The sequence below is a fragment of the Oncorhynchus keta genome, unplaced genomic scaffold, assembly GCF_023373465.1.
Source record: "Oncorhynchus keta strain PuntledgeMale-10-30-2019 unplaced genomic scaffold, Oket_V2 Un_scaffold_21901_pilon_pilon, whole genome shotgun sequence".
NCBI lineage: Eukaryota > Metazoa > Chordata > Actinopteri > Salmoniformes > Salmonidae > Oncorhynchus > Oncorhynchus keta.
The window spans coordinates 570,056-595,000 of NW_026290866.1; the positions used below are offsets into that span (position 1 = coordinate 570,056).

Sequence of the window (24,945 nt, forward strand, 5' to 3'; positions counted from 1 at the left end):
GAGCGTGCTATTGGCATGCTGACTACAGGAATGTCCACCAGAGCTGTTGCCAGAGAATTTAATGTTAATTTCTCTACCATAAGCTGCCTTCAACTTAATTTTAGAGAATTTGACAATATGTCCAACCATCCTCACAACCGTAGACCATGTGTATGGCGTCGTGTGGGCGAGCAGTTTGCTGATGTCAACATTGTGAACTGAGTGCCCCATGGTGGGTTATGGTATTGGCAGGAATAAGCTACGGAAAACGAACACAATTGCATTTTATCAATGGCGATTTCAATGCATAGAGATATCGTGACGAGATCCTGAGGCCCATTGCCGTGCCATTCATCTGCCACCATCTCCTCATGTTTCAGCATGATAATGCATGGCCCCATGTCGCAAGGATCTATACACAATTCCTGGAAGCTGAAATAGGTGATGAGTCATGACTAACAGAGGAGGGTGCATTTCAGTATAAATGAGGAATAACTCAGGATTCTCCTTCCAGCATTTATCATCTGATACCCTGCTGCTGCTGCTGTCCTCCTCACACTCTCTTCTGGCTGGCTGGCTGGCTGGCTGGCTGGCTGGCTGGCTGGCTGACTGGCTTGCTGGCTGGCTGACTGGTTGGCTGGCTGGCTGACTGTCTGGCTGACTCAACAATATTAGCATGTGCTGCCTAGCAGGAGCTCTATGAATGACTCAGTGATTCATAAAGACTTAGACAACAGCTTTTGTACTGTATCCTAGCAGTATGTCAGACCCAGCCCTGACACTTGACCACTGCATAATCTCACTTATCAACAACTACTGTACTTTGCAAATGCAAGTGGTCCAATTTATGAGGCTGTATTATCTTCCTAACCTAATGTGTCATGAAGTCCATCCTCCATAATCCACACAGAATAGAATGCAATAGAATACATTGGAATGCAATAGAATAGAATAGAATGGAATGCTATAGAAAATAATGGAATGGAATAGAATAGAATAGAATGGAATGTAAATCTTCCTCAGAGCACCACTGATATTGTTCTAGTGGATCCAGAGGCATAGTGAATATGATGAAGACAAGACTGTAAGCATCTTCTACTCTCGTCTACTATCTCTGATCAAGTCCTGAGAGTTGGTTTTCTCTGTCATTCTGTAATCTGATCAACGGGACACTCGTATTTAGGTCAGCCCAGTATTAAGCTGCCTGCCTGGCCCACTGACTGAGTGGGTGTCTGTTTTTCCTGGCTGAAAGCAGAGAAACACCACAGTAATAACACTGACCTCCATAGATGTCTGCTTCATTTATTTTCAGATGTGTATTCTGACTTCTGAATTATCCAGAGAAATATATAGGCCTGGAGTGAATGAAAAGTAATCACCAAAATGTCCTTTCCCCTAATATAAAATATCTTCAATAATGACATTTTTGTCTCTCAAACACCAATAATGTTGAATGAAAGCTATAAACATCCTATAATACCTGTGGTTATAATATTAAATGTATTCTATAAACATCCTATAATACCTGTGGTTATAATGTTAAATGTATTCTATAAACATCCTATAATACCTGTGGTTATAATATTAAATGTATTCTATAAACATCCTATAATACCTGTGGTTATAATATTAAATGTATTCTATAAACATCCTATAATACCTGTGGTTATAATATTAAATGTATTCTATAAACATCCTATAATACCTGTGGTTATAATATTAAATGTATTCTATAAACATCCTATAATACCTGTGGTTATAATATTAAATGTATTCTATAAACATCCTATAATACCTGTGGTTATAATATTAAATGTATTCTATAAACATCCTATAATACCTGTGGTTATAATATTGTGCATGGCAGTTTGCTGATTGTTTTCCCATTTGCTTATGTGCAACTGAATTGACAACAACCAATATTGCCAGAGTTTAGTGGTGTGTTCACTGTCATTGCCTCTAATTAGGCTGTGCTACATCAATGAAGGACAGCCTAGAAGGTATGAAGGTATGAAGGTATGCCCCAAGCCAGCCCGCTGTAGGACAGTTACATATATGATTATTACATATTGCAGGAGTAACGGGTTACAGGACAGCCCTGCCCAATGAGCCCGTAACGCATCATCCTTCAATTTCACCTTGCCTCGCCTCAACGCTGAACTGCAGGATACCCTCCCAAAATGAGACGCTACTTTCACAAACAACTTAGATGAGTAACTTGCCCACATTCATTTTTCAGAAGCCTATTAAATGTAACAAAGTACAGATGTGTAAATATCCCGGAAAAAAAGGCGCTCACCGGTCAAAAAGTGACTGCACATTACCCTCACACGCACCTCCCCTCGACTATGATGAGTATGGAACTGCAGTACGAGGCCAGCACTGGCAACTGACTATTCTGCATTGCGGTAGCATACTCCGAAGCATTGCAGAGTTATCCCTGTCCTGGTCCGTCTTAAAATCCCTCATTGCAATCCACTAAAACCGACTAAATCTACAGACCCTATTCTACATGCATTATGCTCATGCCGTTTCGGCCTTACCTGTGAAATAGAATGAAACGGTATTTCAAATTATCCGCATAGCATGAACACCTGGATCAAAAGCGCATTGTCCCACAACCAAGCGCGAGGAGCAGCGCGTGCGTCTCAACTTTTCTATTGGAGGAGAAGATATGACTGACGGTGGTCGTAGGAAGGACGAGGAAGCGCATATCTGATCGCTATTGGAAGAGGAGGACGCAGGGAGGATGCCAGCATTGCGCACCGGCAGCGGTATCGCTGCCTGCAAAGCAAAGCCAACAAAGTAATCACATCAGCATTCTACATGATCGGTAGCCTACAATTTCAGAAAATGTTTTTATTTGTAAAGATCTTAAAAGTGTTCTCTGGCCACATTGTAATAATAACAGTTATATTGATATATATTGGACATTTATTGAGAGAGGTGGTAGAGGTGTGTGGAGGGGTGATGGGATGAGAGAGGTGGATGGAGGGGTGATGGATGAGAGAGAGTAGAGGTGTGTGGAGGGGTGATGGGATGAGAGAGGTGGTAGAGGTGTGTGGAGGGGTGATGAGATGAGAGAGATGGTAGAGGTGTGTGGAGGGATGATGGGATGAGAGAGGTGGTAGAGGTGTGTGGAGGGGTGATGGATGAGAGAGGTGGTGGAGGGGTGATGGATGAGAGAGGTGGTAGAGGTGGATGGAGGGGTGATGGGATGAGAGAGGTGGTAGAGGTGTGTGGATGGGTGATGGGATGAGAGAGGTGGTAGGGGTGTGTGGAGGGGTGATGGGATGAGAGAGGGTAGAGGTGTGTGGAGGGGTGATGGGATGAGAGAGTTGGTAGTGGTGTGTGGAGGGGTGATGGGGTGAGAGAGGGTAGAGGTGTGTGGGGAGAAGATGGGATGAGAGAGGTGGTAGAGGTGTGTGGAGGGGTGATGGATGAGAGAGGTGGTAGGTGGGGTGAATGGATGAGACAGGTGGTAGAGGTGGATGGAGGGGTGATGGGATGAGAGAGGTGGTAGAGGTGGATGGAGGGGTGATGGGATGAGAGAGGGTAGAGGTGTGTGGAGAGAAGATGGGATGAGAGAGGTGGTAGAGGTGTGTGGAGGGGTGATGGATGAGAGAGGTGGTAGGTGGGGTGAATGGATGAGACAGGTGGTAGAGGTGGATGGAGGGGTGATGGGATGAGAGAGGTGGTAGAGGTGTGTGGAGGGGTGATGGATGAGAGAGGTGGTAGAGGTGGATGGAGGGGTGATGGGATGAGAGAGGTGGTAGGGGTGTGTGGAGGGGTGATGGGATGATAGAGGGTAGAGGTGTGTGGAGGGGTGATGGGATGAGAGAGGGTAGAGGTGTGTGGAGGGGTGATGGGATGAGAGAGTGGTCCTTCTGTGGCTCAGTTGGTAGAGCATGGTGCTTGTAACGCCAGGGTAGTGGGTTCGATTCCCGGGACCACCCATACGTAGAATGTATGCACACATGACTGTAAGTCGCTTTGGATAAAAGCGTCAGCTAAATGGCATATATTATTATTATTATTATATTAGAGTTGGTAGTGGTGTGTGGAGGGGTGATGGGATGAGAGAGGGTAGAGGTGTGTGGAGAGAAGATGGGATGAGAGAGGTGGTAGAGGTGTGTGAAGGGGTGATGGGATGAGAGAGGGTAGAGGTGTGTGGAGGGGTGATGGGATGAGAGAGAGGGTAGAGGTGTGTGGAGGAGTGATGGATGAGAGAGGGTAGAGGTGTGTGGAGGGGTAATGGGATGAGAGAGGTGGTAGAGGTGTGTGGAGGGGTGATGGGATGAGAGAGGGTAGAGGTGTGTGGAGGGGTAATGGATGAGAGAGGGTAGAGGTGTGTGGAGGGGTGATGGGATGAGAGAGGTGGTAGAGGTATGTGGATGGGTGATGGATGAGAGAGGTGGTAGAGGTGGATGGAGGGGTGATGGGATGAGAGAGGTCGTAGAGGTGGATGGAGGAGAGATGGAATGAGAGAGGTGGTAGAGGTGGATGGAGGAGTGATGGATGAGAGAGGTGGATGGAGGGGAGATGGGAGCTCTGTTGAGCTTTAGCTTGTTGATGCTCTCTCTCTCTCTCAATCTCAATCCCCAAATCCAGATTCTATAATCCCCAGTGTGGGTAATGAGGGCGAGAAACAGAGAGTAATAGCAGTTCTATACAGCAGGATCAGATCAAAACAAGTCTCCCTTTATATATTTGAGTCACTAGGGTGCATAGTAGTCTAGTCACTAGGGTGCATAGTAGTCTAGTCACTAGGGTGCATAGTAGTCTAGTCACTAGGGTGCATAGTAGTCTAGTCACTAGTCACTAAGGTGTATAGTAGTCTAGTTACTAGGGTGCATAGTCTAGTCTAGTCACTAGGGGTGCATATTAGTCTAGTTACTAGTCACTAGGGTGCATAGTAGTCTAGTCACTAGTCACTAGGGTGCATAGTAGTAGTCTAGTCATTAGTCACTAGGGTGCATAGTAGCCTAGTCACTAGTCACTAGGGCGCATAGTAGTCTAGTCACTAGGGTGCATTGTAGTCTAGTCACTAGTCACTAGGGTGCATAGTAGTCTAGTCACTAGTCACTAGGGTGCATAGTAGTCTAGTCACTAGGGTGCATAGTAGTGTAGTCACTAGTCACTAGGGTGCATAGTAGTCTAGTCACTAGGGTGCATAGTAGTTTAGTCACTAGGGTGCATAGTAGTCTAGTCACTAGGGTGCATAGTAGTCTAGTCACTCGTCACTAGGGTGCATAGTAGTCTAGTCACTAGGGTGCATAGTAGTCTAGTCACTAGGGTGCATAGTAGTCTAGTCACTAGGGTGCATAGTCTAGTACTTCACTGGATAAACAGCTGTACCGTTCAGTGTCCAAACAAGGTACATTGGACAAGGCCTTGTTATTGCATAATATACAGTAACATGTTACAAAGAACCTTGAATATCTCCAGCTATACATATCAAATCTATTGAAACAATACACAGGTATTCATGTTTGACATAGAATACAAATGAATCCATTAAAATAATGAGGGCTGAAATTTAAAGGAGGAATAAATCAGTCTGAAGTGAAATTCTGAAACCAACATTTATTTATTTTTCATTTTAAAATACAAAATATTTAGCAATATTATATGATAGAGTAAACCATTTGACAGCCTTTCATGCTCTTTGTGTAGCTTCAACATTTACCAGAATGTTCTTCTATCCTTTCATATATTATTTCCTGCAGTCACCAGGGTTTCACACTGCGTCCTGCTATCATTTAGTCTATATGTGAGTCTCAATGGATGAGCATGTCGTTTGTTTAATTGAATTATTTTCTCCTCTCTCCTCCTCCTCCTCCTCCTCCTCCTCCTCTCCCCATAAAGCCTTGAGCTAGCAAAAGTAGTAACCTGACAAATTTGAAAAACAAAGTTGCACAGCAAATGAAAGAGTGAAAACTGTAAAAGGTCTCTCTTGCCCCCATCTTGCAATGCACCCAACACACATTCAAACCCCCAGGTCAAGCTCTCGTCTGGCGTCTCTATACCCCCTCGAACCAAAACATCTAGTCAGGTTAAGCTCTCGTCTGGCGTCTCTATACCCCCTCGAACCAAAACATCTAGTCAGGTCAAGCTCTCGTCTGGCGTCTCTATACCCCCTCAGGAACCAACCCCCTCGAACCAAAACATCTACAGTCAGGTCAAGCTCTCGTCTGGCGTCTCTATACCCCCTCGAACCAAAACATCTAGTCAGGTCAAGCTCTCGTCTGGCGTCTCTATACCCCCTCGAACCAAAACATCTAGTCAGGTCAAGCTCTCGTCTGGCGTCTCTATACCCCCTCAAACCAAAACATCTAGTCAGGTCAAGCTCTCGTCTGGTCGTCTCTATACCCCCTCAAACCAAAACATCTAGTCAGGTCAAGCTCTCGTCTGGCGTCTCTATACCCCCTCGAACCAAAACATCTAGTCAGGTCAAGCTCTCGTCTGGCGTCTCTATACCCCCTCGAACCAAAACATCTAGTCAGGTCAAGCTCTCGTCTGGCGTCTCTATACCCCCTCAAACCAAAACATCTAGTCAGGTCAAGCTCTCGTCTGGCGTCTCTATACCCCCTCGAACCAAAACATCTAGTCAGGTCAAGCTCTCGTCTGGCGTCTCTATACCCCCTCGAACCAAAACATCTAGTCAGGTCAAGCTCTCGTCTGGCGTCTCTATACCCCCTCGAACCAAAACATCTAGTCAGGTCAAGCTCTCGTCTGGCGTCTCTATACCCCCTCGAACCAAAACATCTAGTCAGGTCAGCGTCTCTATAGCTCTCAAGCTCTGGCGTCGAACCAAAACATCTCATACCCCGTCTCTATAAACCAAAACATCTAGTCAGGTCAAGCTCTCGTCTGGCGTCTCTATACCCCCTCGAACCAAAACATCTAGTCAGGTCAAGCTCTCGTCTGGCGTCTCTATACCCCCTCGAACCAAAACATCTAGTCAGGTCAAGCTCTCGTCTGGCGTCTCTATACCCCCTCGAACCAAAACATCTACAGTCAGGTCAAGCTCTCGTCTGGCGTCTCTATACCCCCTCGAACCAAAACATCTAGTCAGGTCAAGCTCTCGTCTGGCGTCTCTATACCCCCTCGAACCAAAACATCTAGTCAGGTCAAGCTCTCGTCTGGCGTCTCTATACCCCCTCGAACCAAAACATCTACAGTCAGGTCAAGCTCTATTTACATATTACAACAAAATATCTACACACAGAAAGCAGACACATTTAGAAACTAAAAACTTGATGCAAGTTGTGAAAATGTAGATCATGTAAATCTGTAATTGTATTTTGAAATTCTCCCTTCGTCTTCCAGTTGACATATGGAGCAGTTGATTTGTTTCTGCCAAGATGGCCGGACCGCTTCACACAACAGACTGTCATCACCTAGAAGAGGAGCTATAGAATACATCACACACACACACACACACACACACACACACACACACACACACACACACACACACACACACACACACACACACACACACACACACACACACACACACACACACACACACACACACACACACACACACACACACACACAGACACACACACACACACACACACACACACACACACACACACACAGACACACACACACACACACACACACACACACACACACACACACACACACACACACACACACACACACACACACACACACACACACACACACACACTTCATTCTTGTAGATTATCCAACTCCGCTGACTACCGGGTGGAGACTACACACTAAACTTCAAGGTTGCGCTCTGAGTTACAGCAAAACATGACAACATACACATATAAACGTTTAAATGCAACAAAAAATATCACCAGCACATATTACTATTGACATTTTACAATGAAACAAGCAACATTTCATTCCTTATGATGAATAGGCAAAACACATTCAATATCTTCCATACCTTTCAGCCCCTTCAGTTCATATCGGCTGGTTTACATCGTAGCAGTAGTTCACCCCATCCTTAATGGCAGTTAACCAGAGAGTTAAACAATAGGCTGCATCTGAAATGGGACCCTATTCCCTTTAGTACCCTACTTTGACAAGGGCACTCTATATAGTGCACTACTTTTGACCAGAGCCGTATGCGCCCTGGTCAAAAGTAGTGTACTACATAGGGGGAAAGGGTGCCATGTCAGGTGCCCTATAGGTTGGCAGTAGTTTAGTTTAGTGCTGCTGGTCTGGTCCGTAGCCCTTCCTCTAGGTGTGACGCTGAGAGGAGAGACGAGACCATGGATGATGATAGACTATTCTCCTGTGGTGTTGGTTAGTGATTCATTTCTTTAGGTTAGTAAATAATCTCTCATGGCTGGGTCTTTACATGGACCCATGACAACTGTACCGGATTGGAACCATAGAAACAGAATCATGGAATGAATGTCATTCTATTTCTGCGTATTGGAACCGGTTCTGCTTTGTGTTTTAGAACCAGGTTCTGCTCTGAGTATTGGAACCAGGTTCTGCTCTGAGTATTGGAACCGGTTCTGCTTTGTGTTTTAGAACCAGATTCTGCTCTGAGTATTGGAACCAGGTTCTGCTCTGAGTATTGGAACCAGGTTCTGCTCTGAGTATTGGAACCGGTTCTGCTTTGTGTTTTAGAACCAGATTCTGCTCTGAGTATTGGAACCAGGTTCTGCTCTGAGTATTGGAACCAGGTTCTGCTCTGTGTATTGGAACCGGTTCTGCTCTGAGTATTGGAACCAGGTTCTGCTCTGTCTATTGCGACCAGGTTCTGCTCTGTGTATTGGAACCAGGTTCTGCTCTGTCTATTGGGACCAGGTTCTGCTCTGTGTATTGGAACCGGTTCTGCTCTGTCTATTGGAACCAGGTTCTGCTCTGTGTATTAGAACCACCGTTCTGCTATGTGGATGAGGGGATGTGTATGGGTATGAATCTAGAACTCTAGGCTGTTCTCCACAAAGGCACTATTAACCGTGCTGAAGGGTTCTCTGGTTTTGCACCGCCTGCAGTCTGTATCGGGTTCCAGACCTGGCTCAGAATAGTTTGATTTCATTACATTACAATGCGCTTGATTTAGCTTGTCTGCTGTGCAGAGTTCACCCAGGTGGGTGGGGATCTCTGGTGATGGTACTATTATATTGGTTCCACAAGCGAAATAGAGAACACTTAAAGTGTTTGCAAGAAAACAAATACTTTACTATTTTGACACAGGTCTGCTCTGGGAACTGCAACAGAAACCTAGCACCGCAAGACTGTTCTCTCTCTCTTGTTCTCTCTCTCTCTTGTTCTCTCTCTCTCTTGTTCTCTCTCTCCACACAAGGCAGGAGCGTGGAGATGCAATGCTGTTGATCTATGCTGGATGGTGGCCATTTTATAGGTTAGGCCAACATGTTGATCAATGTTTGTTCCATGATCAGAGAGGCTGTATGCAGTCTCAGCTGAGTGTGTGGTGAGGCTGTATGCAGTCTCAGCTGAGTGTGTGGTGAGGCTGTATGCAGTCTCAGCTGAGTGTGTGGTGAGGCTGTATGCAGTCTCAGCTGAGTGTGTGGTGAGGCTGTATGCAGTCTCAGCTGAGTGTGTGGTGAGGCTGTATGCAGTCTCAGCTGAGTGTGTGGTGAGGCTGTATGCAGTCTCAGCTGAGTGTGTGTATGCAGTCTCAGCTGAGTGTGTGGTGAGGCTGTATGCAGTCTCAGCTGAGTGTGTGGTGAGGCTGTATGCAGTCTCAGCTGAGTGTGTGGTGAGGCTGTATGCAGTCTCAGCTGAGTGTGTGGTGAGGCTGTATGCAGTCTCAGCTGAGTGTGTGGTGAGGCTGTATGCAGTCTCAGCTGAGTGTGTGGTGAGGCTGTATGCAGTCTCAGCTGAGTGTGTGGTGAGGCTGTATGCACAATGGGTCTGTTCCAATCTCCATGTTAGATAGCAGAGCCACTGCAACAAGACCATGTGTCTGGTGGAACGGAAGACAACTAAACAACAAGAAAGACAAACAGCAACGTCTGTGTGTGAGTGTAGGATCGTTGGAGAGAGGTGTGGAGTGTCGGTGTTATTCTGTATTAATTATCACTCGTTTTCTCTTCAGGGCTACAAACTAGAAATGTGTTTATCCCTGACCATCCAGTCCATAGATGTGTTCTGCTATTACAATATATATACAAACACCTCCTGTCTTGCAAAAATGACATGTCACAATAGCATTTAAACTGAGTCACACTTTTCACAGCAATGTTCACAAAGACATTGATGACGCCATAGTTTTTCCCCGTATTATAATACCAATATAACACTTCTGACAGTAGAAAGGTAAGACGATGAAAGGCATAACCAGTAGTTGAAGGTGCTCCGTCATCGCGTACAGTCAGTCAACGTGAATCTCTGCTCCCACACTAGACACCAGTATGATTCCGTGTGTAATGGTTTAGAAAATCATTCATTCCATGCAGTATATTAATCAGAAGCAGATGGATGTATAGAATGGAAAAATGTATACTGTTGACTGCCATGTTGGGTGATGTGGAGAAAATATATATTCTAATGGATATCATTGTTTGCAAAAAGACAACGATCTATATATGTCATCATATATACGTTTGCAAAAGCTAAAATGGCCCTAACACACACATGCCCTCTCCAGCACTTTGTGGAGCAGTCTGGGTGATGAGAACCAACCCAGTCTGCTCCTGGAATACATTCCTCCACTTCCTGCTTGTCAGTGATGCCTTCTCCTCCATCCTCCATCTCTCTCTGTCTGTTTCTGGGCTCCTCCATCCTCCATCTCTCTCTGTCTGTTTCTGGGCTCCTACATCTTCCATCTCTCTCTGTCTGTTTCTGGGCTCCTACATCCCTCCTTCTACTTTTTCAAAAGGTTCTAAGGTTCTTTTTCTCATGTCTGTTCTGGTTGGTTAGTTGTTTCTCCCATCGTGTGATAGTGAGGGTGGTGAGAGTAGTCACAGTGTGATGGGGGGGTGGGGAGTTGGCGGGCAGGAGGGGCAGGCTGTGGAGAGATGACAGGGTGTGACAGAAGTAGCCAAGGTGATGGGTGGCCACAGTGACAGGTCACCACGGTGATGAGTCTCCATGGTGACACGTCCTTATGGTGGCAGGTCTCCATGGTGACAGGTCAGGTCACCACAGTGACGGTTTCCATGGCAGCCAGTCGTCATGGCATCGCCATCGGCTAGCGGTGACTGTCTCTCTACCTAGACGAAGGAGTTCATAGCGTTGACCGGCGAGGGGGCCTCGGAGCTCTCGTTGCCCTCATGCGTGTCTTTCTCCTTCTTGCCGCTGTACTGGCCGATGAAGGATCCATCCTCGTTGAACTGCCCATCCCCTCCCTCGCCGTAGTCCACCAGGCTGTCATCACTGTCGTCCCTCTTCACCGTTCCGTTGGACGGCGTCCGGCTGCCCTTCAGAGGCTTGTGGTCCTCCGTGTCACTAAGGGTTAGGAGGGAGAGGCAGAGAAACGGTTTACTTTAGGTCAGATAGTGGTGGCGAAGTTTGGTCCTAGAGAGATATAGGGGGTGCAGGGTTTTGTTCCAGCCTGGCATTGATGCACCTAATTCACCTGACCAAGGTCTTGTTTAGGATGTGTTCAAGCTTGGCTGGAGCAAAAGCCTGGAACACCTAGATCTGCGGGACTGGACTTGGTGACGAATACTTTGACATGATTCCATTTCAATCAATAAGGCGTGCTTCTCAACATAACTCACATACTAGGCAGACATCAGACCATGTGCTATCCATTAAATCTACATGCATTAAAGACTCAGAGGGATTCAAATAACAGATCTGTCCAAAATGCACAGGGGTCTTAATGGTCTGGAGTCGAGGGGCTGAGTCATACAAAAACCCTTTTATTGAAATTACAAACTGAACTGATTCTGGTGGATCAATCTACCAGTAGAAGTGCAGCATGCTATATCCTGTTCAACATTAACACCACGGTGACACTATATCCTGTTCAACATTAACACCATATATCCTGTTCAACATTAACACTATATCCTGTTCAACATTAACACCATGGTGACACTATATCGTGTTCAACATTAACACTATATCCTGTTCAACATTAACACTGACACCATATCCTGTTCAACATTAACACCACGGTGACACTATATCCTGTTGAACATTAACAATATATCTTGTTGAACATTAACACTATATCCTGTTCAACATTAACACTACGGTGACACTATATCCTGTTCAACATTAACACTATATCTTGTTGAACATTAACACTATATCTTGTTGAACATTAACACTACGGTGACATTATATCCTGTTGAACATTAACACTATATCTTGTTGAACATTAACACTATATCCTGTTGAACATTAACAATATATCTTGTTGAACATTAACACTATATCCTGTTCAACATTAACACTATATCCTGTTCAACATTAACACTATATCCTGTTCAACATTAACACTATATCCTGTTCAACATTAACACAAATATCCTGTTCAACATTAACACCACGGTGACACTATATCCTGGTCAACATTAACACTATATCTTGTTCAACATTAACACTATATCCTGGTCAACATTAACACTATATCCTGTTCAACATTAACACTAAATCCTGTTGAACATTAACACCACGGTGACACCATATCCTGTTCAACATTAACACTACGGTGACACTATATCCTGTTGAACATTAACACTATATCTTGTTGAACATTAACACTATATCTTGTTGAACATTAACAATATATCTTGTTGAACATTAACACTATATCTTGTTGAACATTAACACCACGGTGACACTATATCCTGTTCAAAATTAACATTACGGTGACACTATATCTTGTTGAACATTAACACTACGGTGACACTATATCCTGTTGAACATTAACACTATATCTTGTTGAACATTAACACTACGGTGACACTATATCCTGTTGAACATTAACACTATATCTTGTTGAACATTAACACTATATCTTGTTGAACATTAACACTATATCCTGTTCAACATTAACACTATATCTTGTTCAACATTAACACTACGGTGACACTATATCCTGTTGAACATTAACACTATATCTTGTTGAACATTAACACTATATCCTGTTGAACATTAACACTATATCTTGTTGAACATTAACACTATATCCTGTTCAACATTAACACCACGGTGACACTATATCCTGTTGAACATTAACACTATATCTTGTTGAACATTAACACTATATCCTGTTGAACATTAACACTATATCCTGTTGAACATTAACACTATATCCTGTTCAACATTAACACTATATCCTGTTGAACATTAACACTATATCTTGTTCAACATTAACACTATATCCTGTTCAACATTAACACTATATCCTGTTGAACATTAACACTATATCTTGTTGAACATTAACACTATATCCTGTTCAACATTAACACACGGTGACACTATATCCTGTTCAACATTAACACTATATCTTGTTGAACATTAACACTATATCCTGTTCAACACTATATCCTGTTCAACATTAACACTATATCCTGTAAATCCTGTTCAACATTAACACCACGGTGACACTATATCCTGTTGAACATTAACACTATATCTTGTTGAACATTAACACTATATCTTGTTGAACATTAACACTATATCTTGTTCAACATTAACACTAAATCCTGTTCAACATTAACACCACGGTGACACTATATCCTGTTCAACATTAACACTATATCTTGTTGAACATTAACACTATATCCTGTTCAACATTAACACTATATCCTGTTCAACATTAACACTATATCCTGTTCAACATTAACACTAAATCCTGTTCAACATTAACACCACGGTGACACTATATCCTGGTCAACATTAACACTATATCTTGTTCAACATTAACACTATATCCTGGTCAACATTATATCTTGTTGAACATTAACACTACGGTGACATTATATCCTGTTGAACATTAACACTATATCTTGTTGAACATTAACACTATATCTTGTTGAACATTAACACTATATCCTGTTGAACATTAACACTATATCTTGTTGAACATTAACACTATATCCTGTTGAACATTAACACTACGGTGACACTATATCCTGTTCAACATTAACACTATATCTTGTTGAACATTAACACCACGGTGACACTATATCCTGTTCAACATTAACACTACGGTGACACTATATCTTGTTGAACATTAACACTATATCCTGTTGAACATTAACACTATATCCTGTTGAACATTAACCTGTTGAACTATATCTTGTTGAACATTAACACTATATCCTGTTGAACATTAACACTATATCCTGTTGAACATTAACACTATATCCTGTTCAACATTAACACTATATCTTGTTGAACATTAACAATATATCCTGTTCAACATTAACACTATATCCTGTTGAACATTAACACTATATCTTGTTGAACATTAACACTAAATCCTGTTCAACATTAACACTATATCCTGTTGAACATTAACACTATATCTTGTTGAACATTAACACTATATCCTGTTGAACATTAACACTATATCTTGTTGAACATTAACACTATATCCTGTTCAACATTAACACAATATCCTGTTGAACATTAACGCTATATCTTGTTGAACATTAACATTATATCCTGTTCAACATTAACACTATATCCTGTTGAACATTAACACTATATCTTGTTGAACATTAACAATATATCCTGTTCAACATTAACACTATATCCTGTTCAACATTAACACTATATCCTGTTCAACATTAACACTATATCCTGTTCAACATTAACACTATATCCTGTTCAACATTAACACTACTGTGACATTATATCCTGTTCAACATTAACACTATATCCTGTTCAACATTAACACTATATCCTGTTCAACATTAACACTATATCCTGTTGAACATTAACACTATATCTTGTTGAACATTAACAATATATCCTGTTCAACATTAACACTATATCCTGTTCAACATTAACACTATATCCTGTTCAACATTAACACCACAGTGACAATATATCCTGTTGAACATTAACACCACGGTGACACTATATCCTGTTGAACATTAACACTATATCTTGTTGAACATTAACACTATATCTTGTTGAACATTAACAATATATCTTGTTCAACATTAACACTATATCCTGTTCAACATTAACACCACGGTGACACTATATCCTGTTCAACATTAACACCACGGTGACAATATATCCTGTTCAACATTAACACCACGGTGACACTATATCCTGTTCAACATTAACACCACGGTGACACTATATCCTGTTGAACATTAACACTATATCCTGTTCAACATTAACACTATATCCTGTTCAACATTAACACTATATCCTGTTCAACATTAACACCACGGTGACACTATATCCTGTTCAACATTAACACCACGGTGACACTATATCCTGTTCAACATTAACACCACGGTGACACTATATCCTGTTCAACATTAACACCACGGTGACACTATATCCTGTTCAACATTAACACCACGGTGACACTATATCCTGTTCAACATTAACACCACGGTGACACTATATCCTGTTCAACATTAACACCACGGTGACACTATATCCTGTTCAACATTAACACCACGGTGACACTATATCCTGTTCAACATTAACACCACGGTGACACTATATCCTGTTCAACATTAACACTATATCCTGTTCAACATTAACACCACGGTGACACTATATCCTGTTCAACATTAACACCACGGTGACACTATATCCTGTTCAACATTAACACTATATCCTGTTCAACATTAACACCACGGTGACACTATATCCTGGTCAACATTAACACTATATCCTGTTCAACATTAACACTATATCCTGTTCAACATTAACACCACGGTGACACTATATCCTGTTCAACATTAACACCACGGTGACACTATATCCTGTTCAACATTAACACTATATCCTGTTCAACATTAACACTATATCCTGTTCAACATTAACACTATATCCTGTTCAACATTAACACCACGGTGACACTAAATCCTGTTCAACATTAACACCACGGTGACACTATATCCTGTTCAACATTAACACCACGGTGACACTATATCCTGTTCAACATTAACATGGTGACTATATCCTGTTCAACATTAACACCACGGTGACATATATCCTGTCAACATTAACACATTAACAATATATCCTGTTCAACATTAACATCATGGTGACACTATATCCTGTTCAACATTAACACTATATCCTGTTCAACATTAACACTATATCCTGTTCAACATTAACAATATATCCTGGTCAACATTAACACCACGGTGACACTATATCCTGTTCAACATTAAAACTATATCCTGTTCAACATTAACACTATATCCTGGTCAACATTAACAATATATCCTGTTCAACATTAACATCATGGTGACATTATATCCTGTTCAACATTAACATCATGGTGACATTATATCCTGTTCAACATTAACACTATATCCTGTTCAACATTAACATCATGGTGACACTATATCCTGTTCAACATTAACATCATGGTGACACTATATCCTGTTCAACATTAACACTATATCCTGTTCAACATTAACACCACGGTGACAATACACAGGTATATTGGACTTAGTAATGCTGTCCTTAGTGTTTCCTTACCTCTCGTATTCTATCTATGCCAGAATATGTCAGACATTTATACCGTATAGAAATAACAACACTGAGTGTACAAAACAATAACGATACCTTCTCTTTCCATGACAGAGCACCTGATTTAAGTGAAGTGTTATCTTTTATCTTGTCATGACAGAATGACCAGATGAATCCAGGTGAAAACCATGGTACCTTGTCACTGGTTAAATCCACTTCAATCAGTCTAGATGAATGGGGAAGACAGGTTAAATAATGATTTTTAAGCGTTTTGACAATTGAGACATGGATTGTCTATGTGTGTCATTCAGAGGGTGAATGGGCAAGACAAAATATTGGAGTGCCTTTGAACAGGGTTTGGTAGTAGGTTCCAGGCACACTGGTTTGTGTCAAGAACTGCAACGCTGCTGGGTTTTTCACTTTCAACAGTTTCCTGTGTGTATCAAGAATGGTCCACCACCCAAAGGACATCCAGCCAACTTGACACAACATGGGCCAGCCTCCCTGTGGAACTCTTTAGACACCTTGTAGAGTCCACATGGGCCAGCCTCTCTGTGGAACTCTTTAGACACCTTGTAGAGTCCACATGGGCCAGCCTCTCTGTGGAACTCTTTAGACACCTTGTAGAGTCCACATGGGCCAGCCTCTCTGTGGAACGCTTTAGACACCTTGTAGAGTCCACATGGGCCAGCCTCTCTGTGGAACTCTTTAGACACCTTGTAGAGTCCACATGGGCCAGCCTCTCTGTGGAACTCTTTAGACACCTTGTAGAGTCCACATGGGCCAGCCTCTCTGTGGAACTCTTTAGACACCTTGTAGAGTCCACATGGGCCAGCCTCTCTGTGGAACTCTTTAGACACCTTGTAGAGTCCACATGGTCCAGCCTCTCTGTAGAATGCTTTAGACACCTTGTAGAGTCCACATGGTCCAGCCTCTCTGTGGAACTCTTTAGACACCTTGTAGAGTCCACATGGGCCAGCCTCTCTGTGGAACTCTTTAGACACCTTGTAGAGTCCACATGGGCCAGCCTCTCTGTGGAACTCTTTAGACACCTTGTAGAGTCCACATGGGCCAGCCTCTCTGTGGAACTCTTTAGACACCTTGTAGAGTCCACATGGGCCAGCCTCTCTGTGGAACTCTTTAGACACCTTGTAGAGTCCACATGGGCCAGCCTCTCTGTGGAACTCTTTAGACACCTTGTAGAGTCCACATGGGCCAGCCTCTCTGTGGAACTCTTTAGACACCTTGTAGAGTCCACATGGGCCAGCCTCTCTGTGGAACTCTTTAGACACCTTGTAGAGTCCACATGGGCCAGCCTCTCTGTGGAACTCTTTAGACACCTTGTAGAGTCCACATGGGCCAGCCTCTCTGTGGAACTCTTTAGACACCTTGTAGAGTCCATGCCCAGAGGAATTGAGGCTGTTCTGAGTGCAAAACAAGGTGCAACTTAATATTAGGAAGGTGTCGTTAATGTTCTGTACACTCTGTGTATATACCTATATTAGATCGACATTACAATGGCACAACTCATAAATACAACCGAATGTTGACATTTTTCTACCCAAAAGGGAACATTGAAAGCAACTGAAAATGAAGCCAAACAGGATATGCAGTCAAATAGTAGCTTCTGATTTTAGTGACTGTTAGTGTTAAGTAAATAGAACCGGATTACAATCAGGTGCTGGCCAACAAACAGGTGAGTTAAACTGACACAGTATAATCTGTGCTGGGTTCAACAAGGCCCAGCTGTCTCCTTTAGTATCAGTTTAGACACACACAGACCTGTATCAGACGGTGTGTGTTGCATGCCAGGCTTGCTGTATGCTCGTAGCATAATGCTAACCCTCTTACCTTTCCAGGGACCTACACCCCAAAGACAGAGAACAATGGAGGAACACATGAAGAGTGGTGGATGAGAAAATACATTCTGCTATGTGCTTTATTACAGTAGCAGCCTGATATCAAACAGTCAACCCATGTATTACAGTAGCAGCCTGATATCAAACAGTCAACCCATGTATTACAGTAGCAGCCTGATATCAAACAGTCAACCCATGTATTACAGTAGCAGCCTGATATCAAACAGTCAACCCATGTATTACAGTAGCAGCCTGATATCAAACAGTCAACCCATGTATTACAGTAGCAGCCTGATATCAAACAGTCAACCCATGTATTACAGTAGCAGCCTGATATCAAACAGTCAACCCATGTATTACAGTAGCAGCCTGATATCAAACAGTCAACCCATGTATTACAGTAGCAGCCTGATATCAAACAGTCAACCCATGTATTACAGTAGCAGCCTGATATCAAACAGTCAACCCATGTATTACAGTAGCAGCCTGATATCAAACAGTCAACCCATGTATTACAGTAGCAGCCTGATATCAAACAGTCAACCCTATTAAAGCAGCCTGATATCAAACAGTCAACCCATGATTACAGTAGCAGCCTGATATCAAACAGTCAACCCATGTATTACAGTAGCAGCCTGATATCAAACAGTCAACCCATGTATTACAGTAGCAGCCTGATATCAAACAGTCAACCCATGTATTACAGTAGCAGCCTGATATCAAACAGTCAACCCATGTATTACAGTAGCAGCCTGATATCAAACAGTCAACCCATGTATTACAGTAGCAGCCTGATATCAAACAGTCAACCCATGTATTACAGTAGCAGCCTGATATCAAACAGTCAACCCATGTATTACAGTAGCAGCCTGATATTAGTCAACATGTTTGAAGCACCACAATTATTATTACTATACTAAGTAAAAACTAAAAACCCCCAAAAGATTTGGCACACAAAGTATGATGATGATGACATCACAAGATGCAGATTGAGATACGTTCAGCAGCAAAGCTTGATACAACTTCTCATCAATGACAGCAGCTGTTTGTAATGTTACATTCAAATACATACTATTTGCACACACACACACACTAATGTATAAAAGTTGCTTTGATTTATTATGAAATCATATTTGTAAGTAAGTACAGTATTTACAGTGTTAATTAAACACACAGGTGTAGATTCTGTCTTGTTAATTAAAAACAGACAGGTGTAGATTCTGTCTTGTTAATTAAAAACAGACAGGTGTAGATTCTGTCTTGTTAATTAAAAACAGACAGGTGTAGATTCTGTCTTGTTAATTAAAAACAGACAGGTGTAGATTCTGTCTTGTTAATTAAAAACAGACAGGTGTAGATTCTGTCTTGTTAATTAAAAACAGACAGGTGTAGATTCTGTCTTGTTAATTAAACACAGAGAGGTGTAGATTCTGTCTTGTTAATTAAAAACAGACAGGTGTAGATTCTGTCTTGTTAATTAAAAACAGACAGGTGTAGATTCTGTCTTGTTAATTAAAAACAGACAGGTGTAGATTCTGTCTTGTTAATTAAAAACAGACAGGTGTAGATTCTGTCTTGTTAATTAAAACAGACAGGTGTAGATTCTGTCTTGTTAATTAAAAACAGACAGGTGTAGATTCTGTCTTGTTAATTAAAAACAGACAGGTGTAGATTCTGTCTTGTTAATTAAAAACAGACAGGTGTAGATTCTGTCTTGTTAATTAAAAACAGACAGGTGTAGATTCTGTCTTGTTAATTAAAAACAGACAGGTGTAGATTCTGTCTTGTTAATTAAAACAGACAGGTGTAGATTCTGTCTTGTTAATTAAAAACAGACAGGTGTAGATTCTGTCTTGTTAATTAAAAACAGACAGGTGTAGATTCTGTCTTGTTAATTAAAAACAGACAGGTGTAGATTCTGTCTTGTTAATTAAAAACAGACAGGTGTAGATTCTGTCTTGTTAATTAAAAACAGACAGGTGTAGATTCTGTCTTGTTAATTAAAAACAGACAGGTGTAGATTCTGTCTTGTTAATTAAAAACAGACAGGTGTAGATTCTGTCTTGTTAATTAAAAACAGACAGGTGTAGATTCTGTCTTGTTAATTAAACACAGACAGGTGTAGATTCTGTCTTGTTAATTAAAAACAGACAGGTGTAGATTCTGTCTTGTTAATTAAAAACAGACAGGTGTAGATTCTGTCTTGTTAATTAAAAACAGACAGGTGTAGATTCTGTCTTGTTAATTAAACACAGACAGGTGTAGATTCTGTCTTGTTAATTAAACACAGACAGGTGTAGATTCTGTCTTGTTAATTAAACACAGAGGTGTAGATTCTGTCTTGTTAATTAATCACAGACAGGTGTAGATTCTGTCTTGTTAATTAAAAACAGACAGGTGTAGATTCTGTCTTGTTAATTAAACACAGAGAGGTGTAGATTCTGTCTTGCCTCGAGGGAGTCAGGAAGGGAGAGTTTCCTTGTTCCTTGGTAAAATGTTCTATACATCCAAACATGTCAATCAGAACAACATGTCAATCAGAACAACATGTCAATCAGAACAACATGGAACAAGTACAGTAGTCTTCAAGGGGAATGTGTGTGTGTGTGTGTGTGTGTGTGTGTGTGTGTGTGTGTGTGTGTGTGTGTGTGTGTGTGTGTGTGTGTGTGTGTGTGTGTGTGTGTGTGTGTGTGTGTGTGTGTGTGTGTGTGTGTGTGTGTGTGTGTGTGTGTTCCAGAGTCTCTCTCACCTGTACTCTCCAAACGTCCCATCATCATCCTTCATAGGCTGGATCTCTGGGTCTTGATGAGCATCCTCTTTTTCTTTCACTGTGGATAGAATACACATCGTCATTGCTGAATGTCTAGGGTGTGTGTGTGTGTGTGTGTGTGTGTGTGTGTGTGTGTGTGTGTGTGTGTGTGTGTGTGTGTGTGTGTGTGTGTGTGTGTGTGTGTGTGTGTGTGTGTGTGTGTGTGTGTGTGTGTGTGTGTGTGTGTGTGTGTGTGTGTGTACCTGGGTATTTCCCTCCCTTGTTCCTCTTGATGAAGCAGATGATGAGAAGGACGAGGATGAGGAGAGCGATGGCACACATCAGCCCTATGAACCAACCCTGAGTGGCTAGGTCTACCTGGTCGCTTTTCATTGCTTCTGACACACACACATGGAGATCTTACCATGCTGCACGCACACGCACAGACACACGCACGCTGCACGCACACGCACACAACACACATGGAGATCACACACACACACACACACACACACACACACACACACACACACACACACACACACACACAGGACACGCACGGGAAGAAGAAAAGGGATGAAAAAGGTTGTCATGCTGAGTCCTGTTGAAAGGGGAACATTTGAAGGCGGAGCTGGTGACAGGTCTGAGGACCTGTATAAATCACGGTTAAATTAAATTAGAGAACAGGGATGGGAATTTCCCAAAAATAGTTTACCATGCTGGCTGAAAAAATGTATTCCTGTTTGATGGAGATCTTACACATGCTGTTACACTAGCTACACCACAGACTTTCAGGTCAGATGATGGAGAAGACATGCACCACAGACTTTAACAGGTCTGATGGAGATCTTACCTGCTGTTACTGAACAGACTTTAACTGATGGAGATCTTACCATGCTGTTACTTTAACAGGTCTGATGGAGATCTTACCATGCTGTTACACTAGCTACACCACAGACTTTAACAGGTCTGATGGAGATCTTACCATGCTGTTACACTAGCTACACCACAGACTTTAACAGGTCTGATGGAGATCTTACCATGCTGTTACACTAGCTACACCACAGACTTTAACAGGTCTGATGGAGATCTTACCATGCTGTTACACTAGCTACACCACAGACTTGAACAGGTCTGATGGAGATCTTACCATGCTGTTACACTAGCTACACCACAGACTTTAACAGGTCAGACTGATGGAGATCTTACCATGCTGTTACACTAGCTACACCACAGACTTTAACAGGTCAGACTGATGGAGATCTTACCATGCTGTTACACTAGCTACACCACAGACTTTAACAGGTTAGACTGATGGAGATCTTACCATGCTGTTACACTAGCTACACCACAGACTTTAACAGGTCAGACTGATGGAGATCTTACCATGCTGTTACACTAGCTACACCACAGACTTTAACAGGTCAGACTGATGGAGATCTTACCATGCTGTTACACTAGCTACACCACAGACTTTAACAGGTCAGACTGATGGAGATCTTACCATGCTGTTACACTAGCTACACCACAGACTTTAACAGGTCAGACTGATGGAGATCTTACCATGCTGTTACACTAGCTACACCACAGACTTTAACAGGTCAGACTGATGGAGATCTTACCATGCTGTTACACTAGCTACACCACAGACTTTAACAGGTCTGATGGAGATCTTACCATGCTGTTACACTAGCTACACCACAGACTTTAACAGGTCAGACTGATGGAGATCTTACCATGCTGTTACACTAGCTACACCACAGACTTTGAACAGGTCTGATGGAGATCTGACCATGGGAAGAGGATGAAGGAGGATGCAGGAGGATGAAGGAGGATGCAGGAGGATGAAGGAGGATGCAGGAGGATGAAGGAGGATGCAGGAGGATGAAGGAGGATGCAGGCAACTACAAGGAACAATCATCTACCGGACATCAGGGTTGGGGTCAATTCCAGTTCAATTCAGTCACTTCCAATTCATTGAAAAACAATGAGGAAATATAATTGTGGAATAGTTAACGTCCTGAATGGACTAATATTGAAATGGAATTGTCCCCAACCCTGCAGTACACTGAGGCAGAGCGCTCTGGACATGCTGCCTCACCTGGCAGCGTTATCACTAGCTCCTCTGTACTGTGTATGGTAGCCTCAGAGTGATCTTTCACTGCCAGCCGAACCCTATAGGACGTCCCCGGCTTTAAGCCCTTTATCAGATGGGTCTGAGACCCGCTACTGCCGTTTACACACTCTTTTGTCCAGTCTTCTTTACCTGGAGGGAATGGAGGCGTTGGGGAGAAAGTCAACATAGAGAGAAGGAAGGTATGTATTGAAAAAGGCAAGTATTTGTGTGGATGATATGACGTATGTACTGAAAAACATTTTATTGCTGAAAACGTTTGAGTTAAGCATGCCACTTCCTCATTCTATGAGGTATGTTAACAGTGGGTTTGTAAAATCATTTTTATGGGAATTGAGGATCCAGGTTTTGGAATAAATTAACAACGATACTTTAACCGTATTACGTTTATGTTTGACAGGCAGTTTATATGCTTAACTGTGTGTTTATATACATGCAATCTGCTTTGTGATGCGATGAGACGATATTGTATAGAAGTAGGAATAGCTTACTGTTTTCTACAATATACTCCACATACACATTCTTATCTGGTCCAAAGTATTCCCAACTTATCACTGCTCCCTCCTCTCCCACCACAGAGGAGTTTACATTGGTGAACGCCGGGCCTATCGGACGCACTGGTCACACAGGGAAGAACATACAGGACAGTTGTTGAGTTGGAACCGTAGCCAGTAACATACAAATCTCAGAGATTAGGACGTACACAAATTGGAACCATAGCCAGTAACATACAGGTCTCAGAGATTAGGACGTTACAGACGGTCACGGAGGAAGGAACTTAGACTCAAATACAAACTGTAGACTTTGGAATCTAATAATGTTTTGTTTTCCAGAAAATGAGTCACACCTATAACTAAATATCTACAGGTATTCTGCCATTCCTGCATTTTCCACCATATTTACCTGAGAACTAATCATTTGTCATATGCAAGCTAGACACAGGACACACAACTGCCCTAAACGATGAGTTAACATGCTCCTCTTTAGAGATCTTATGGAGAGAGAGGTAAGGGACTCAGGGAATGGCTGTAGTACCCTTGTGAAACGGGGGGCGCAGAGACTGAGTGATGGGAGAGATTGGAAGATGGGGTTCTGTGTAGCCTGAAACAACAACACCACAGAGAAGAGTAAGACACAGCACAGACAGCACAGGCACCACAGGCACCACAGACACCACAGACACCACCGACACCACAGAGAAGAGTAAGACACCACAGACAGCACAGGCACCACAGGCACCACAGACACCACAGGCACCACAGACACCACCGGCACCACAGAGAAGAGTAAGACACCACAGACAGCACAGGCACCACAGGCACCACAGACACCACAGACACCACAGGCACCACGGAGAAGAGTAAGACACCACAGACAGCACAGACACCACAGGCACCACAGACACCACAGGCACCACAGACACCACAGGCATCACCACCACAAGGGCAGACAAACAAATAGTACCACAATACTATAGAGTTATTGTATTAGTTAAAGTAGTTAGAGGTAGAGTAGTTAACAGCATGAAGACTGTCCAATGGTACAGCATCATGCAGGACAGGTAGTTATAGTAGTTATATTAGTTATAGTAGTTAACATCATACAGGACAGGTAGTTAT

The 24,945-nt window shown here is 42.4% G+C and overlaps 3 protein-coding genes across 22 annotated transcripts in view; 1 reads left to right on the forward strand and 2 right to left on the reverse strand.

Moving 5' to 3' along the window:
- Positions 1-2,676, reverse strand: part of cntn1b (contactin 1b) — a 49,889-nt gene extending 47,213 nt beyond the window's left edge. Inside the window, exon 1 of one of the 2 annotated variants that reach the window (XM_052515158.1) lies at positions 2,523-2,676. The gene's annotated coding sequence lies outside the window, so the exon portion shown is untranslated. Of the gene's footprint in view, positions 1-2,278; positions 2,481-2,522 lie in introns of those variants that run through there. The other variant, XM_052515159.1, reaches the window with a different exon arrangement.
- LOC127928135 (histone H3.v1-like) lies at positions 1,990-7,386 on the forward strand. The gene is made up of 8 exons (XM_052515156.1): positions 1,990-1,995; positions 5,981-6,088; positions 6,161-6,322; positions 6,378-6,485; positions 6,540-6,755; positions 6,840-6,947; positions 7,004-7,162; positions 7,312-7,386. The coding sequence occupies exons 1-8, from the start codon at positions 1,990-1,992 to the stop codon at positions 7,384-7,386; spliced, it is 942 nt and encodes a 313-aa protein (XP_052371116.1).
- A 2,237-nt stretch (positions 7,387-9,623) lies between these two features.
- nrcama (neuronal cell adhesion molecule a) overlaps positions 9,624-24,945 on the reverse strand; it is a 93,252-nt gene continuing 77,930 nt past the window's right edge. For 5 of the 19 annotated variants that reach the window (XM_052515227.1, XM_052515220.1, XM_052515222.1 and 2 more), the window contains 6 exons: positions 24,362-24,427; positions 23,818-23,943; positions 23,294-23,458; positions 21,456-21,590; positions 21,193-21,271; positions 9,624-11,397 (listed from right to left, as the gene is read on the reverse strand). In XM_052515227.1, coding sequence (XP_052371187.1) covers positions 11,163-11,397; positions 21,193-21,271; positions 21,456-21,590; positions 23,294-23,458; positions 23,818-23,943; positions 24,362-24,427 — 806 coding nt within the window. In that variant the 3' untranslated portion in view covers positions 9,624-11,162. The remainder of the gene's footprint in view (positions 11,398-21,192; positions 21,272-21,455; positions 21,591-23,293; positions 23,459-23,817; positions 23,944-24,361; positions 24,428-24,945) is intronic. The other 14 variants (XM_052515234.1, XM_052515228.1, XM_052515225.1 and 11 more) reach the window with 5 other exon arrangements.